This window comes from Chiroxiphia lanceolata, chromosome 11, assembly GCF_009829145.1.
Source record: "Chiroxiphia lanceolata isolate bChiLan1 chromosome 11, bChiLan1.pri, whole genome shotgun sequence".
Taxonomy (NCBI): Eukaryota; Metazoa; Chordata; class Aves; order Passeriformes; family Pipridae; genus Chiroxiphia; species Chiroxiphia lanceolata.
The window spans coordinates 11,920,533-11,939,689 of NC_045647.1; the positions used below are offsets into that span (position 1 = coordinate 11,920,533).

The 19,157-nt window shown below is 37.8% G+C and overlaps 1 protein-coding gene across 2 annotated transcripts in view; it reads left to right on the forward strand.

Moving 5' to 3' along the window:
* The window catches only part of EEFSEC (eukaryotic elongation factor, selenocysteine-tRNA specific), a 120,031-nt gene that overhangs the window by 15,349 nt on the left and 85,525 nt on the right, over nucleotides 1–19,157 (forward strand). For both annotated transcript variants that reach the window (XM_032698828.1, XM_032698829.1), the window contains exons 2-3: nucleotides 17,221–17,428; nucleotides 18,904–19,000. In XM_032698828.1, coding sequence (XP_032554719.1) covers nucleotides 17,221–17,428; nucleotides 18,904–19,000 — 305 coding nt within the window. The remainder of the gene's footprint in view (nucleotides 1–17,220; nucleotides 17,429–18,903; nucleotides 19,001–19,157) is intronic.

Sequence of the window (19,157 nt, forward strand, 5' to 3'; positions counted from 1 at the left end):
TCTAATTTGACATAGTAAAGTATATAATTCAAAGCATTTAGAATACTTATTTTTAGACAAATACTCTGCTGGTGAAATTTGGAATATCTTTTTATGGCACTTACTCTCTGCTGTAAAATTTTTTTGAAGAGGTCATCTGGTTATCAATCATGATACCTTAGATTTTTCACCTTGCCTTCTATTGGTACTGTTGAAAACATTTACTCAAGCATTGCTACTGTCTCTTATCTCTGTGTGGTTATAGATCATTAAATTCCAGCCCCGCTTACTGCAGTATAAATTCTAATCTTGGTAACTATTGTATCTAGTTTTATTTAGTAATTAAACTCTGCACTGCTTTCATCCTTTACAGTGAACATCACCTTTTATATTATGGTGGGCTTTTATTAATTATATGGAGAATGTGTTAATGTGAGACACAAATGCTATACACTCTCCAATATGTGGAGTGCTTTGTAGCCTTGGCAATTTAGATAGTGTATCCACATGATATAGTTTTTGTCCTGAAGTACTGGGATGTGAGATTTACAGGACTGTTAACCCCTTGGGGCTGCTCTGAAATGAAGTGTGTATCTTGTGCAGTCCTAGTCAGCAAAAATTTAAATAAAAATAAATACACTGTCAGAAGCCCTGGTGTTGGCCTGGCAGGAGGTATGAAATAGTACCACGTGCTCGATAATGGCCTCCGAAGTTTGGAAGGGTTTCTGTGATGTGACTTAGGAGAATGACAAACTATGCAAAATACTTGTTATTTTTACGATTTTGTAGTGAATTGTTAGGCTGGGCCTGATGTCTGCCATGCTCTGAAGGGCAGAGAAATGAGTACAAAATAACTCTAGAAAAATCTGGGTGGGGAATCAAAATTAAAATTTAAAAGAAACAGAAGGTACAGCCTTTGTGAACATTGGAAACTCCAAGTGAACTAAGAATAAACTAATAGATCACTGCTTCGAGCTTGGTTTTCAGTTGATGAGTTTGTGGTGATTTTTTGCATATAAGCACTTTCCTTGGTAGTGCAGTGTTAACTCTTAAAACCTTTAGCAAGAGTGATTTAATGGCAACATTAACTCTTCAGCTTCTCTTCATTTGTAATTTGTAAGTTAGCAAAACACCCAATATCTAGCATGGCAGCAGGGTAGGTTAACTGACTGCTGCCTAGACTGTGTCCAGAAAGATTTGTTTTCCAAAATATTGCTGTTTACTTTGGCTCTGACAATCTGTGCACAATGTAGAGAATGAAAGTATCTTATTTCTCAGAGCTGGCATCTTTAATTTGTTTGGGACTGATTGGTTTCTGAGATCTCTTTCATTCGTGCACTGTACTGCTACAGCTGTGTAGTAATGCAGGTGCTTGAAATAAAGCTTGACATAAAAACTGAGATTGGTTGTGGGGTGTCCTTCTTGAGAACAAACTCACTTTTTTTACTCAACTCTGCTGTTCTCGTAAGAGTTATAATTACTGGTGTTTGGAGATGGTGAAGGTTTGAAAGTTAGTGTTGTAGAAGTCTCATAGAATTGGGTATCATGACATTGGATTAATTTGCCAGTTTGAACGTGTATGGAGTTGTATGTTGATGTAAATGACAAGGAGTAGTATAATTGTTCCCTCTTTATATTTCCACTTGGTTATTTGCTGCAGCAGGAGTAACAGTTTGCTGCATTACTGTCACAGTAATCAAGAAACTTGCATCAAAATTGCAGTTCACTGTGCTCCAAAGTACAGAATACTCTGAAGGCAAAATGTAATATAGTCATCATAACCTGAGGTAGTTGTCTGCCTTTTCTAACTTCCCCCTAGGTCTTAGTAACTCTTTTACTCATTATAGATTAACCTGCTTAAGAGAAGCAAAGCTCTAGTTGAGTGTATGAAAGATATAAAGATGTAAACTGAAATAGTCGTGTTTATTACTGTTAGTTCTAAGGGGGTGGTTCTTTGTTCTTTGTTGTCCAGCTCCATTTGGTTCTCAATTGTATTGAGATTTGCTGTCGCTCGACTGACAAGTTTTCAAACTCTGTCCATGGCATTCTGTCAGTGCAGGTGATGACAGAGTGTTATTTGGCTTTACAGCCTTGATGTCATTCTGCAGCTGGGCACCACATCTGTCATGACTCCTGGTCCAAACTGGGGTTCTCTTTGAGGAGAACTTCTTGACCCTTTGTACTTTGTACAGTACCCGCCTCGCAGGCGGACTCTGGAGCCGTTGTCTGGAATGCGTGTCTAACGCGTTCCACTCGGACCCTCGGTTCCATTCCATAATGTTAGCTTTAATTGGCTGGTTTTAAACTTTCATATACGATTTGGTTGTACACGGTAAATTACCACCCTCTTTACCTTTTCCTAAGAGCAAGAAAGTAGAATCCAGACTCTGCTTTCTCTTGCTGCCTTTTACTATTGCCCTTGAGCTTTTTTAGAGACAGCACTGGTGGGTAGTATTTCTGTCAGATGACAGATCTTTTTTTTCTAGTTTGGTTTTTTTGTCTAATCTCCATTTTTAACATTGTATTGTACTTTTGGATTGAATTCTGCATTTGAAAGTTTAGGAAGAATTGCTACTTCTTGTCCAAAGAAGTATCTCCAATTTAATAACTGTTGCCTAACTCTTAGTGCGACTGTATAGCCAATGTGTCCTCCAAATTACTTTTATTTTTTTTTAAATATTCTTATATTTTTATTTTATTTACTTCTATGTTTATGTGAGAACTTTAGGACACCACCAGTAGTATAACCAAGGCTGGTCTTTCCTATATAAGAATGCCTTCATAGGTGCTTCTGAGTGTCAGAATATATAGCATGGGGAAAATGACTCTGCTGTTATACAGGTTTCGTCTAGGCTTAAATGCTTGATGAGAGCATCAGCAGAAGCTCTCTTTGAGAAAGAGGGGTAGTTTAGTTACATGAGGAGAAAAGTTGGCGATGCTGCATACAAAAGAAATTTTGCAGTTGAAGCTCAAAACAGTGATGAACCTCTTGTTCGTACTTGGTATGAACAAAGTAAAACAAAGCCTGCCTTTATCCCCCGTAACAGGCTTATGAGCTCATGTTTCGGCTTTTCCTTTCCCCTCCCTTTCTGACATGGACTCTGTCTTTTTTTTTCTTCGCTAAACAGACAGTAACTCTCCACAATATTTTTAATCTCAACAAGATGTCCAGCGGCTGATGATGCAAAAGTGTTACATCAACAAAGGGGATGATAGCTCAGAGCATTCCAGGTCTGACGTTTTTGGCCAAGGAGCTGTGTATTGTGGCCACTGATTCCTCCCTGCACAGCATGCTTGCTTTGGGCAGGAGACTACTTTTCATTGACTCCTGTTGTGTGCCTCCCTCCTCCTTATTTTAGGCTTCCCCAAGAAGTTATGACTGGACGTTTCATGGTTTTAGATGAAAGAGCCTGTTGTCTTGTTGAATTATCTCCTTTCTGTCTATATTTAAAGCAAAGTTGGCAGGTAAAAAAAAAATACAGTAAAACAAAAGCTCTGTTATAGTAACATCTTGGGCTAGATTAGAATAAAACTGAAAGATTGATCTAATATTTTTTATTTTCATGTGTTTGCTCAGGCTACCTGTTTACCTGTAGTCCGTTGGCACCTGGCAGTGGAACTGGCCTTATTTGACTTTGGATGGGTTCCTGAGCACTGGTGGGATCTAACCCACTGAAATAAAGTGTGATAAGTATCAGATTGTTTAGATTAGAAAAGTGTATATTATGGAATTTTAACATAATGCACATTTGTAATCATGGATATTGAGTAGCCATAAGTGCTTGTACTCCTAGATCTTTGAAAGAAAAATTGTTTTAAAACCTAAAAGAAATACTTTCAGTTTTTTAAAGCTCTAGTGCAACATTTTAAGCTAACTATTTTTTTTGTACTGACTGAAGTGGACCCAACTCATGAACCTTTTCATTCACTGAAGATGTAGCTGATACTTTTAAAAAGTAAGACCTTAAGAACTTTCTCACGACAGCTAAACTTCTTGAATTCATATAAAAATCTGCTTAGATCACATAATATAGCCTTGCAGCTGTAGTTTTATTGTGCAAAATATAAATTGATTTATAAGCTCGTTGTTTCATAGATGTGCCTGTTCCTTATGTACAGCTGTTATTGTCGTAGTCTGTGTTCCCTCACAGTGTAAAGCCTTCAGACATCTCTGCAGTCTCTGTTAGGCTGATTCCATCAGGTACTACTTGTAGTCACGGAGTTTTCCCCTATTTAATAAAGGTAAGGTGGGATAATTTGTCGATTTCTACCTGAATGCATCATTAACCGTTGCAAGAGGGAAAATTAGGGCATGGGTTTGGTGTCTTTTTTTTTTTCTTTTTGTAAATCTTATTTTTGATGCAAAGGCAGTTCTGTCGCCAACCAGTCCAGAGTGTGTAGCCTCTCCCCCCTGCCATAAAACAATGAGCACATTCAGGCACAACTCGTGTTTTCAGTTATTAAAAAACGGAGCCGTCTGTCTCTGCCTGTGACTTTAATCTTTAAGCCTTTATTCCCTGTACCCCACCCCCTCTTTCTTTCCCCAACCTTTTGTTTGTGAAGTGCAGAGCTACAGGATATGTGGGCCTGGAGTTTCTGAATGTATTGTACATTCCCCTGGCAATTACAGATGTTTATAACCCTGACTGATGTTATTTCAGTATTGTGGAGGGTGAAGAGAAAATTAAAGAACACTCTTTTCTTTGCCCCCAGTGGTCTTCAATTTTTAAAAAAAAAAAAAAAAATTAAATTATTTTTGAGGAGAGGGGAGGGAAAAAAGAAGCAACAAAATCTAAACTCTAATTTTTTTTTTTTTACAAAAAATCTTGTTTAGCGTTCTCAGATAGAACATATCTGAGAGCTGTGCAGGAATCTTCCCATAGCCTACCATAACTCATCTGTTAGGACAGGGTGTTGCATGCAGTGTTGTAAAAAGCATAATAGGGCTGGATTATGGTACAAAACAAACTGCTTGGTGTGGAGTGCATGACCTTTGCTTACTTTATTTCAAAGACAGAGACAAGGTAGCTTAGGGCTAGTAATGATTTTAGAGTAGAATCACATGAATTTATTTCCAGCTTTGTATGGAACTTGGTCTTCTTTTTTTTGTAGAAGAATGATTTAGAATCTGATGAGTTAAGAGTTTTACTTTTGGACTGGTGACTTGTAGAATTGTTTAAGAAAATTTATTTGTTAGTCTTGTAGAAATATACTCTTGATCTGTACAAGGTATTAAATCAATTTTTTATTGGAGGTGTTTGAGCCTATCTAAAACTGCAGGTACAGGATTGATGTCCTTGAATTGACAGGATGGAGAGAAGAGAATCTAGTAGCTAGTTTCTTGGGGATTCCAGTGCATTTCATGATTTTCAGGGTAGTAGGCCTAAAGCATTAAATTTAAGTAAATTTTAATGAAGTTGAGAATTTCAAGGTGGTTCAACAGTATCTCTAAGGTACAACTTTTGTATCTATACCTCTTCTTGACTGTGTTCAATCTGCTGTTTATAGGTTTTGGAAGTTTGGAGTTGCATATCTAAATGTATATTCAGGTCTGTCTAGCTACACTTGTGTGATGGCTCTTATCTCCTATGACTGCTGTATGGAACTTCTTGTTAGACTGATCTTTTGAAGATATGGCAGAAGAATGAACAAGAATTTACAGTGAGATATCCTTTGGCTAGGCAGGACTTGAAAGAAATTAACACAAAAGATAGCAAGAAAATCTTCCTGTCATCTAATATTAAACTGACTAAAATATGCTTAAAGAAATTCTAACAGATGTTCCAAGATGTTCATAATTCAGTTATTCTCCAAAGCACCCAGAGGGAGGCAATAGATGCTCTGTAGTAACAATTCTCCAGTCTTCTGGGAAGGAAAAAAGCAACTAGTTGGTCATTAAGCATAGCACATTCTTTTTATCCTGAGATCATCAAGTTGTGTATTGCTTGTGTAAGGATTTTTGAGATGCTCTAGTTCTTTGTATTACAGCATGGGGGCATGGATGTGATCAAATCCTAGATATGCAAATGGAAAGATATCATCTTGTACAAATGTTAAAAGAACTTGAAAAGATGAAGAGCTGAGTGTGAAATAGCACTGATAGAGAACAGAATTTATAGAAACGTAGTAGATATTGTTCAACTGTCTTTCCCCCTCCTGCTCCCCACCTCCGAATCCAGTACTGGGCCTCTATGTAATAGTAGATTCAAATACAGAAATATGGACACATTGATTAGGAAGCATTTCAGTTGTGCTGTTCTTGGAAAGCAGAACGTTCAGTTGTCTGAAAAGCTAATACAGGAGTTCACTGCCTGAAGCAGCTCATTTGTTTGGTCTTGGAAAATCTCTCAAATTATTCCAGTAATTTTTGTTGTACTACTTTGCTCCTTCCCGTACAAACCTGGTTTTGTATGATTTATCATTCATAATGAAAGGCATACAGGTACAGCCTGCTCTAGGCTGAGCCCAGAAGATCCTGTAGTATTGGGGAGGTAGCAGGAATTTTCATGGTTGTCGGTACCAGAGGCTTTTGCTCACTATTTGCCTCCACACTCCGGTGTTTATTATTAGTAGAGGAACCTCAGGTGTGACATTGCTGAAGCTGGGAACATCATTTCTGTCTGGTGTGAACTGAGTCCTTAGAGATGGAGTAGAAGACTCCAGATGTGTAGAAGTCTGTCAGAACTGGGGATGAGCTCATGTCCTCGTTCATGCAGGTTTGGTGCCTTTATACTTCTGGATGCTTGATTCTTTTCATACTGTTTAGCCACTATTTTCTCTTTCTGATCTTGGAGATAGCTTCGAAGATGGTATCTGTCTGTATTCCCTGGAGGATGGAGTGGGCAGAATGATCATACTTGTAAGTCATGTTTTTTGCAACACATTCAGCATTATCATATGCAAATATAATTCCTTTTTTTGAACTTGAAACTTAGCACGGGATCTTGTAGAGAAGAAATGTAAAGCTGATATGGGTCAAGACTATAAGAAGGGTATTTTTTTTTAATCTTGTTCCTTTTGACCTGTTTGCTTTTCAGTGTTTACAGTAAAGACTTTATGGACCATCAGGGACCATTTATGGTCACTTCGTAAGGCCCAAGTGTAATGTTACCTTGTATTTAACTCTTCAGAGCAGTGCAAAAACACATGTGGCCTTGATACCAAAACAAAATACCTCTGAATAACAAGTCTGAAACTTGAACTAACCACTCATTAGGCTCTAGGAAAACTTGCTAGAACCTTAAGCACACAATATATTCTGAGGAGGTCAAAGTGGGGTTTTACAAGTATCCATATTTTATACTTTGCACCTTTCTTTTTCCTGAAGCATGAACATTGATTTACTGTCACATTTGTTTCAAAAACCTTGTTTTATGAACTCAACAACTCCTATGCAGAAGGAACTTCACTGCAAACCTCTAAGTTTGGGTTTGATGTGAATCAGTGGAATTACAGGTGCCGGAAACGGGACATGACTTCTTGTTAAGATATTTTGTAGTCTGGATGCCAAATTATGAAACTGAACCCTTTTGTGCTAGGTGTAATATAGACACGTAGTGCAAAACACAAACAAACAAAATCCCACCAGAAAAACCCAAACAAACCAGATTTGCAACCTGAATTGTAATAACCCAATTGATATCTTCTGTGCTTTCTCTTGCTTTCAAGTGTACAAAATAATAATTTTTGCTACTATATGCCGTAGACTGTACTCCAAGGCTGATGAGCTGTATGATGACATTCAGTCTAAAATGTTAAGTAACTTTAGTTTTGTACAGTATCCTAATTATTTAACTTCTCAGCTTCACTGCTGTCTGTATTTGCATATACATATATATGAATGACACATTAAAAAGTTAATGTTTGCTAATTAATTCACAATTTATGCATTTTCGACTTCAAGCCAAGAAAGAAATTAAAGCAGTTGAAATACCACAGCGTTGTGCAATTCAGCAAATGCTACCTTTTTTTTGTAGCAGTCATCTGCGTCTACTCGGAATGATTGTTGCTTTTCCAAGGTATGTAGGCTTTTTTAAACCCTGCCACAGTTAATGTTTTCAGCATTAAAATAAGTAGAGAGAGGACTCTTCTGGATTTTGTCCAGTTTGTACCTTGTCCATATAGAAATTCAGATCTAGTAATAGGTAGCATTACAGAAAAGAACTTTACTACATATAGAGGAAAGATGATATCTTCTCTCATATGGTGCTTTACCTCCATTTTTATATATGCTATGTGTTACATGGCATTTCTTGTTACAAGGCAAGGATTGTTTGCTTTACTGTGCCCTCACTGTCTATAGGATTCTCATTTTGGATGGTTTTCTGGTTTTCTTCAGAAGTATTTTGAAGAACAGGAATTTAAATGCCAGACCCTAGTAGTCACTTACCTGGTTTGTTACGTTTTCTTTGGAAACAGTCAAAGCGAATGTTTTGGAGGGTTAAAGCAAGAAAGTCAGTGATGGAATGAAGTGTCCCTTGCTTTAAATTTCCTTTTAGTTTCTTTTACACAGGATAAAATCATAAATGTTTTATAAACAATGAAATTTCATCCAACTGGATGTAGCTTTAAAAATCTTAATGATGTGAATATCAAAGCTGTATTTTTATGTATGTAGCAGCACTGAGTTTGGGTTGTTGTGCTATTTACTGTCACATAATTGACTGTGCTCTTTTATTGGAGGTGTGTTATTTCCCTTTCTCTTGTTCAACTTCACTTGCTTTTGTCATTGCATGCTGTTAACATGGATTTTTCTTTGTAAGTGAAGTTGTTTTCGAAGGACTTAATTGTGTTTGTCTTGTTTCCTTTTTTCTTTAAGGAATCTTTTAAGTTTTCTTTTCCAGAAAGTGACTAACTCTAAATGCAGTATTTTGTTTCAATATTACACTGTATATAGGTCAAGTCTAATACTTCACCTTTTTTGGCTGCTCCTACACATAAAGCAATTTTGCATTGAATAGCATATAATGACTGTCATTTCATAATTTTCTGAAGTAGTGGCACTAGTTCTGTGTATATACATGTGTACTTAGATTTCTTCCAGTGCTTCCAAACAATACTGTTTATTCAGCTTTAAGTTTCTCTGGAATTCCTCAAGCTGGTGTTTCAAGGACAGGTTGTCCTGCAGCAGTGTCCCTCCCCTAGAAATGGGAGGTTTGCTTTGCTCTTTCCTCTTTTCCCTTTGCAGCTCCTGGCTGTTTGGTCCTGCTGCCTCCCCTGTGCCAACTCTGGCTGTCCCTGGGTGCTGCAGCAGCTGGGTCACCTTGTCAGCCTCAGGGAGAGCTGTCTGGTGTGGCTGAGTTGAACTGACTGGTCTGAGCTTCAGCTTTTGCCATTCATCTGATCCTCTGTGAGCTGTGGGAGACCTGAATAAGCACAGTAGGAACTTCCCAGCTCAAGGAACTGCAGTCTCCATGACCAGGTGCCAGAGCAAATGCCTTTTCACTGCTCCACTTCAGTGACAAGTGCTTCTAGGTGTACCTGACTATGTGCAGATAGTGATGGAGGTCAGTGCAATAACCAAGTAAAGCGTGTGATTGCCCTGGTTAAAAACCGCTGGTGATTTCTATTTGTGAGTCTTAGGAGGAAGGATTCTCTTTAATTGTATGTAATTTTTACAAAACTACATGTAATTTTGATGTGTGTTTATCCAGTGAATTTAGTCAGATTGCAATGAAGGCTTCCTGGGTTTGCCTGGTTTTGGAATAGTCTCTCTTCTGTAGTAGTGGAAATGACAGAAGTGTTCAGACATTTCTCAGACTAGTGCTCTTGGTTTTCCTCACAAGAGGCTTTCTCTGAAGAGGCTAAAGACAACGTGGGACTCCTTACATCCTTGTGAAGGATCTTTTGATAATCTTCTTTCTTCCTGTGTTGTAATGCTTTGTTTGAGTGCATTTTCATTTTAAAGTTTGTTTGTGTGAGGTTTTTTTTTCTGTAACTCTTGTGTGTAATGTTGCAATAACTAGACCAGCATACAATAGTAAATTATTGGAAGATGTTCCTCAGTCTTTCTTAGCATGACCTTCATAAAGGTCTTAACAGCTACTCAGCACGGCCAGTCAAGCTCTAATCGCTCTAGACATTTCCTCCTTTTGAAGAACAGAATTGTTTCTGACACAAATAAGTTAGAACTTATTCAAACAAGATAGATCCTTGGATGACTTGACAGAGGAGAGCGTAGAGGCCTTCATTGTTTTTATGCTCTTGAGAACAACGTGGCACACTTTCATCTGGGAGATGAAGTATAAAGTATATTCCGAGGGGATTCTTGGGTGAGGTCTTTTGCGAAAGAACATAGTTGAACTCATGTTTACAAATAAATAACAGGTTAAAACGAAAAAATAAAATAAGTAACAAGAGAGGAGTTATTTGTGTATAAGAAATTGACTTCTTGCCATTATGCCCTTATTTCCATACTGGTTTCCCTTTCTAGCTCTCAGTTTAAGACCAACCATAGTGGCTGGTTTTCATCTAAAGAGAATTTGTGCAATAACATAATGCTTCTAATTGTAAGCTTTACTGTGCCTTCAGAAAGAAGTGGGTTGCCAGTCAGATGCTTGCTACCAGAGATATTCCAAACTATCCAGAGTTTGAAGCTGCACAGCTCTTTTAACTTACTGATATCCTTAAGAATGGCCTGCTTTGGATATGGTGGTGGGATGCCTGAACTCCATGAGTTCCTTTTCTTTTCCAAGTGTTGTATCAGTTTTGATCCGTGATTTGCATTGCTTTGCAGAGGGTTTCTTCATGTGTAATTCATGCTTTCCAGTTGTGTGCACGTCTCTTCTGCCCCCTCATACCTCCTTATTTCTGTTTGAATTTTGGGAGATTTCATATCCCGTCAAACATTTTTCTTATTCATCACAGTGCCTCTCCTAAAGTAACTAGCAAAATCCTGTGTGACTTGTAGCATCTCCCAAAGTGTTACTCTATATGAGAACAGGGAATAATTTAGTTGTTTCTGAATAAAGTTTCTTAACAAAAAAAACAGAGAGGGGGTTGGGAAGGGGGAAGTTGCATACTCACTGCATGATATGGACAATATTTCCTGCGACAGGAGATACTAACCTCAAAGAATTTAAAATAAAACATCGATTTTATTATTTTTTTTGAAAGTGGAATAGGGGAGGCAAAAATGGTAGAATAGTTGGTCTTTTTATCCCGTGTGCAGATGAAATTGATTAAACCTTAAAAACTCGCCTCAGTCCACCCGGTTTATTAATTGAAGAATTTCCTCTTCCCTAGAATGGGAAGTGCACATTAAAACAGAGCTTTGCCCCTGAGTAGCAATGATACTTGAGAACAGTACACTTTCTACAATCCTATTTTCTCTTCTACAGTAAAGGAAATCCTAACATGGTAAAAAGCATATTCAAAAAAAAAAAAGTATGTTTAAGGAAGTCCTCTTTCATTTCCTTGTAAAGCATGAAATCAAATTATAGCCCATGGCCCACAATTATTTTATTTTTACATTTCAAATTCCATTTTCTGCTTCCTTTTGGTGCCTGTGAACAGGAGTTGTACTGTTTGACTAAAGTCAGCTAAAAAGATTACCACAAACAGGACACAGTAGTTTAAAGAAGCCCTGAGTCAGAATCTCTGTCTATGTTCCATTATTTTGTGGTGTGCAAAACCTCCCCCTCATTCAAGAGAGACCTGACCTCTTTTCTTCTTCCTTCCACTAGCCCAGGTTTACCTTTCAGAGCCAAATCAGCTTTATATTGATGGATTATGGGGAATCTGCTTACCAAAACAGTACAACTTGTAAATGCTCTTATATTCTTGATGTGTATTTGGTAAAGAGGAAACAATTGAGATTCTGCCTATTTACTGAAAATGCCTTTTGGATTTCCTTTTCAGTAAGGATGGAATGAGTATCTAGTTCAGTGCTTGGAGGTTATAATGGAGTGGTTCTGAAAGTGGACTCAGTGCATGTATAATAAAAGAGTAATAAGTTTTTGGAACTGATAAAGTAATACAAGAGGCTGAAATGTTTGGGGTCTTGTTTGTTTGGGTTGTTTGTTGGTTTTTGTTTTTTTTTTTCCTAGACCTAATAATGTCCTTTTTTTCTACCTTACTGTAAATGTTACACCGTGGTACTACCACAGCTCAGTCTGGCAGTTTGGGTGTATCATTTACAAGCATGCAACAGGTTGCACAAACAGAAGGTATTTTGAGTCCCTGTACATGCAGAACTGAAACAACCTCTGTGATCAAGGTTGAAGGATATTTTTTTTTTATTTAAGATGTAATGTTCTGTTCCAAAAAAACCCATGGCTGTTATAGTGCTTTATGGTTTTTAAAAATGAAGCCTGTAGCTTGGGTACTCTCCCTGGTGTTACCCTGTGAATACTGGTGTAGCAAATGTGGGGTTTATTATTTGTATGTTTTTGTGTAAGGATGTGACACAGTAGCATGTAAACATTGCAGAGCTTGTCTACTTTAGCTTCAGTGAGCAAGATCAAGTGTGCTTTACTTATTGTGTGGAAGTCAAAGGTGGGTGCAATGCTAAACGTGTTTACGAGGAGTGAGTTTAATGCGGGGGATGAAGGTCTGAAGCCTTGTTGCCTGGGACTCTGAGTAGGCCTTTCTTCCTATTTCAGTAAAGGTTTGAAGATATATTATACAAAATAATGCAAATGCAGAGAATGCAGTGCATTTCATCCTAAAGGTTAAAAGTTCATCAATACATCCTTTTCTTAATGCATACTATTCTTTTTCCTTGTACTCAGGCAGTAGCTGGTGAGTTCTTTCAGGCTCCAAGGGTGAGAGCTAGCTAGGAATGATGTGGTGCAAGTGGTATCATTTTGCTCTTCTCTTGGAGAAATTGAGCCAATTGCCAGTTAAGGGAAACTTGAGTTGCTGCCTTCTGTGCTTTTGAAACTTGTCATAATTCATGACATCTGTGATTCAACTAGTGTCATGAATAGAGAGTAATAAATTACTTCCCCAATGACTGTTTATAATCAGATACTCCCCAAAATTCAGGAGCAAGAGTGGGTTGTGACTGTTCAAAGCAGTAGCTAGACTTTATCTTGTCTGTGAAGGTGTTTTTCTTATTATCTGAGTTCAGTGTTCCCTGTCACTTTCGTGGTACAAGTGAGTGCTGCTGCCTCCAGGTTTAGCTGGCACTTGCAGGTTTTGTGATGCTGTGCTGCTGGTCTTGTGTTTTGGCTGTATCTGGCTGTCATCCAGATTCTCTCAGTTCATGTTTTATCTTTCTTGTTTGTTTTTCTTCACTCTGACTACCTACTTCACTTTATTTTTGCTGTGGTTTAGCTGCTTATCTTTGCCGTATAATTCCCATCTTTTCCCACCCCCTTGTGTTTTCTGATGACAACTAGTTTGTTTCATTTGGTTTTTTGCAGGGCTTCATCTGAGCCTTGTGTCATCACACAAAGGGTACTCCAGTAGTTGATCTTTCATTTTCAAGCAAAGTGAGAAATCACTCATAGGGATTTATCTGTCTGAATGTTCTTGAACACTTTCATAGATGAAGTGGCAAATAAAGGGTTACACCCCTGTTTTTTCTGTAGAAGAAATAATTTGAGTACCTTAGTTTAACTTTGTCACTGATTCTATATGACTTTCTATATGACCTATATGCAGATAAAATATTTTTGATTGCTGTGCTTCCTTATGCACAGACCATTTGCCTTCTTTGAAGGCTCGAGGAACACTCAACTCTTCCGTAATCTCTTCCAGATCGCTTTTCTTAACTGTGTGGGACCATATCCTGTCTCCTTTTTTTGAGCAAAAGCTGAGTGTTTCAATTCTGTTTCGTTTCACACAAGAGCACATGGCTGGTATTCTGTAGTCAGATAGTGCAGATTTATTGAGTGATATTTTCACCATGTTCTATTCCTGTTGCTATTTTTGGAGTCTCCACTTGGTATGGCTGTATTTATTTTATCTTTACAAGTGAGATTGGATTACTTGAGAATACTTGTATGATCCATCCTCACTTCACTGTTCCTAGTTAAATCTTACTCTGCTGTAGAAAATTATTCAGAAATGTTTCTTTCATTGACTGAACTCTGATATGATTGTGAGCTGACTGTTTACTAGTGTGCTAGAGATGATGTAAGTAGTGAATATGAAGTTAAACATATTCTAGGTCTACTGTTACCACTTGCATGCTATTAGAGCAAGTGTACTGAACGAGATGTTCCATGTTAAATGGGGGACAGTTACAGTTTTGTCAAATGACCTGCCAACTTTCCTGATTGGAAATGTTACATTTGTGAATCCCTGTTCACTGTATTCTCTAGATTTTGTTCTAGTATTTAATGGACTCTCTGCATGGATGATGGGCAACTAAGAAAATGAGTTCTTGAATAAAACAAAATGTAAAACTGTGTAGGAGAAGATTGAAGGATTGGGAAGAAGGTGAATTGTTAAAGATGGCTCAAAGAGGAAAGTGAAGGAACTAAATCTTAACATTAGTTTTTTACCTTGTTACCTGAGGGTTCTGTAAACCTGAGCACTCATGCCTTGATATGCATAAGTAAACATGTACAAAACATCCTGATGCCTTGGGGAGAATGCAGTCAAAAGTATTTCTGTCAATGCTGTCCTGATCATTCCCTTGGTTCCATGGCTCTGTTGAAGGGCAGCAGCTTCCCACCCTGCCTGTGTGCCAGCTCTCTGCCTGCCATGTCTTCTCTTCCATCTTGTGCCATCTCTTACAAACTGTGGCCAGTCAGCACGTTAAGGCTTTGCAGGAGACACAGTAGCTGTGCAGACAATGTTTGTGAACTTGTGTGTGCTGCTGTTTCCTTGACTCATAATATTTTTTTGTCTGGAGTGTCATGGTGTGTTTCCTGGGGTTTCTGGAGTTTTCCCATGGACTGTACAGTTATTTTTCCTTTGTTCATCTTGTCTTTGCTATGAAATGCCCCGAGTAGACATTCTTGACCTTCTAGCAACTGGGCTGATGATTTTTGTGGCTCTTTTAAAGTGTTGCTAATAGATTCATACATACAGCAATTGTAAGCATTTGGTTTATAGCAAATGTATTCAAAGCAGTTGATTTAGTGTTCCAATATAAAGTGACCCTTGTCATGGCTAGGCTTTGTGAACGAAGATTTGGGAAGGCCCTTGTACCGAAACTGCATATAACAATTCAGTGCAGATTTTGTCTCCTGTTGAAATGAGGAGATACCCGTTATATACACCATATATAATGGATCTTATCAACCACCCTTTTCAAGGCCAGGTTTGGGTCTGGTTACTTTGGCTTAACTTTAGATCATGAGGGTTGCTATGCTTTAGTAGTCATAGTACAGTTATCTAAGGCTCAAGCTGCAGCATCAATTTTTTATTAGATGTCCTTTTAATAGTATTAATAATCCATTGGACTTGATGGTTTGACTTTAATTATTAATTCCCATTCATTTTAAGGATGACACCTGTGTAGTGAGAATTACTGCGTGGTACAGTGTAATAAAAAACATGTGTGTTAAGTGTAAAAAAGCCCTGCTGTATGTACTTGTAAAAGTGGATCTATTCTGATTATTAACTATTTTGTCCTCCTCAAAACTATTTTCATGCCGTTTGTTCTCCTTGCTTCCTGACCTTTGGGTCTACACTTGTGTGGTGTATAGTCTGAGCCTTTTTTACAGCCTTGATGACTTTTGTGTTGTAATTTAAGCAAGTTCTAAATCAATACAATTCTCGAAACAATAAAAATACAAACTACTTTTGAAGATATAACATCCATCCAAAGTTTGTTAGGGTGAGATATTTGAAACTATTAGTGAAAATTCTGATGAAACATTGGAAATGTCATAATTATCCCACTAGTGCTCTGAAGGGTTTAGCATTCATTATTATAAGATGAAAGCTCTGGTAGGTTGAAAATAGTCATTTGTAAACGTAATTTTTTTTTTTTTCCTGTTGTAGTTCCCACCCGCTCATTCACCCCTGCACTTCAACCTTGGACTGATTTCCTATCCTGAGTTCATGGGAATTAGGAACAAGGGTAGCTGTTGTCATAGCCATTGTAAAAGCCTTAAAAAAAAAAAAGGCAGGAGGAAGGCTGAAGAGGGTGAAGGAACAAGGAACAGTTGTATTGATTTCTTGTTCTTCTCATTTAAGGCAAATATTAAAAGTACTTAAGTTCAGAATGCTGCAGTTTTATGTGATTTCTGGCTTCTACCATCTTTCAAAATGTGCTTTTTTTGACATATAATTTTCTGGTAGTTCAGCTTTAAATTTTGTTTTAGTGTTTTATATTTAAACTTTGTCAATATTAAGGTCTGTTGCACTTTACTATTTTGGTATTCAGAGTATTTCAGTTACCTGGAATGAAACAAGAAGATTCAGAATATAATTAGTGGAAGGCCCAACATTCATCAAAAGCTTCCTTGAAAACGAATTTAAATCCGTGAAATTCAGGTTGCTTCAATCAAAAGATTAAGGGTTCATGACAACAATACTTTGAAAAATCAAAGTAATCCATAAACATGATAGGTAACTTCAGTGTAAAATTTAGGAACTTTTTCACGAAGGGATCTAAGAATCAGATCTTTGTTGCCTGTGTTTGAGATTACATGTTCAAGTTATCTGGATGTGAATTGGGAGTAAGTGGCAATATAGTGCAGGTTTATTAATCACCTCTTCCTCATGTTGAGGGATTGTAGGAATTTCTTCAGACTTGGGATAAACTTGCCTTTGGTGGTGATCACTTTGTTTTCACTTTTATCAAATTTTGGGCTTTGAAAGAAAAATGGTAGGAAGCAGATAGGGACTGAGGATTGTTGATGTAGTTATGGGGCACATGGTTGGCTCTTGTTGGGGTTGCTCTGAGCGTGCAACTCTCTGCAGTGGTACTGTGTTTCTTCAACTCTATCATATTCCTACTTAACTGCTTAGATTATAGTTGAGCGATTTTTAATTGAGGCAAAAGTCATACTTGTGTTGCTGCAAGGTTAATTTTCTTAGCACTTTTTTTAAAGACAGTGATAACAGCCTTAGACTTGAACTGTCAGTGTGGGGGATTATGTAAACTACCACATTCTTCAGTATTTTTTATGATCTGATGGTAGCATATAACAACTTAAATTCCTGAGGTCTTAATTTCAAAAGAACCATGCAGTCAGTGTGTACTTTGACGTGTGTTTTGTTTGTCTTTCTGGGTATTTGTACATCTGCTGACATTTTTTTATGGTAGCTATTTGAGAAAATGATCCTTAGTCTTTTTTTATGCTGCTGCCATACTGACTGTGAATTCTCCTCCAGGTGCCCAGATTATCGATTTGATGATGCTTGTAATAGATGTGACAAAAGGGATGCAGACACAGTCAGCAGAGTGCTTGGTAATTGGGCAAATTGCCTGCCAGAAGATGGTGGTGGTTCTGAACAAAATAGATCTCCTTCCAGAGGAAAAGAGACAAAGTGCCATTGAGAAGATGACTAAGAAAATGCAGAAGACCTTGGAAAATACTAAGTAAGTGAACAGTGATATTAACACCTGACTTGTAACAAAATGTTTAACAAAAATACCAGCATTTCCCTTCCAATGTGCTTCTAAGCATACTGAGACATCTAGCAGAGATAATGAGAAGAGTGAAAAGATTGCTGGAAACTCAAGTGCCATTCCAAATTCACATGTACAAGTATCATTTGTAGAGAAGTATTTTCCTGTAATTAAGCTTTTTGGTTTAATAACACAAAGAATACCCAGGTGAAAAGTTTTGGGTCTGTTTGGTTTTGTTTGTTGTGGGGGTAGGTACTTTCTGGGTGTGTTGGGGGTTTTTTTGTGGGTTTGTTTTTTTCTTTTTATCCTGTGGTTTTTTTAATTTTATTTTGGTTGTTTCTTTGTTTGTGTGTAGGGTTTTGTTTAGTTGGGTTTTTTTCTATTGTTATTGGTTTTGTTGTTTTGTTTGGTTTTTTAGCCTTTGAGCTTGCAACTTTTGTTATGATCTGCAAGTCTGTTTCACTCCACAGAAAATGAAAGTGTTAGGAAATCTGCTTAAATGAGGATGAAAGCTGTGATTGCACCAATTAGAGATAGCAGAATGATGGAACTTTATATAATGTAATGTGGCTCTGGCTGGGACAATGTTTGTCAGCCCTATTTTGGTACATTAGTTGAGGTACATAATGAGTGAAGTGTAGTGAGGTTTGTGAGTGGAATTGTGGCTGGTTTTGAAGTGCGAAAATAAAAATATTTATTTAGTGGTTACACAAACTGAAGCACAGCTTTGCTTTGGTCGGGGATGTAAGGTGACATAACTGTTGGGTCACATTTTGATTTGAAGAATCTAAGGAACAGGATTCAGTGAACAGAGGAGAGAACAAAAATTCAGTTTGTGCATGTGCTGTCTGTGCTTTGAGGTGCTTTGAAAGCACTGCTGATCTGGCTGTGATTGCAAAGTGCTTGTCCTGTTGCATCAGGCTGGGGTGTTTCTTGGCAGCCTCTTTACCACTTGACTTTGAATCTCAAATGCATGGTTTTTAGCTGCTTTTTTTGTTTCTAAACTACTCTTGTGAGTTGGACATATGCTGAGACCATTTGACAGCTGCCACTGAACCCAGACACTTGGCAATGAGGGTTTTTTAAATCATTTATTCGTTGATAATAATTTCACTACACATACAGGCATGCATTTACAATTCCACAGCAGTAAGCAAAGCTGAGGTCTGTTGCAGCTGTGGAGTAGGTGTTGCCATCAATGCTGGGAAAATTATTGTGGTGTTGTCAGGAAATTCTATAGAAGGTGGAAAAAAAAAATAGGCAGAGGAAAGTAACTGTTGTATATTTGAATAGTTTGATACTAGTAAGTTGTCACTGACTATGGGGAAGAGCGGAGAAATTGGGATTTCAGGGAACTTCTAGCCTTCAGATGAGCCTGGAACTACTTTATATTGACACATATGGGAGATGTGTGGTCTAATGGTGGGAGTCTTTCTCTCTTTCAGGTTCTGTGGGTGTCCTATTGTTGCTGTTGCAGCAAAGCCGGGTGGACCGGAAGCCCCAGAGTCTGAGAATCCACTGGGTGTTTCTGAATTGATTGAGGTACCTGCTGAAGAACATCACAGTAACATAAAACATGCTCAGACTTTTCTCTTAAGTCCTTTTGAGTACAGCGTATTAGTATCTGGAATTGAGGAACTCCTGCATTAATTCCAGTTTTAAGGAACCTGGTTCTTTAGGGATTCCTTTCAGTGAATTG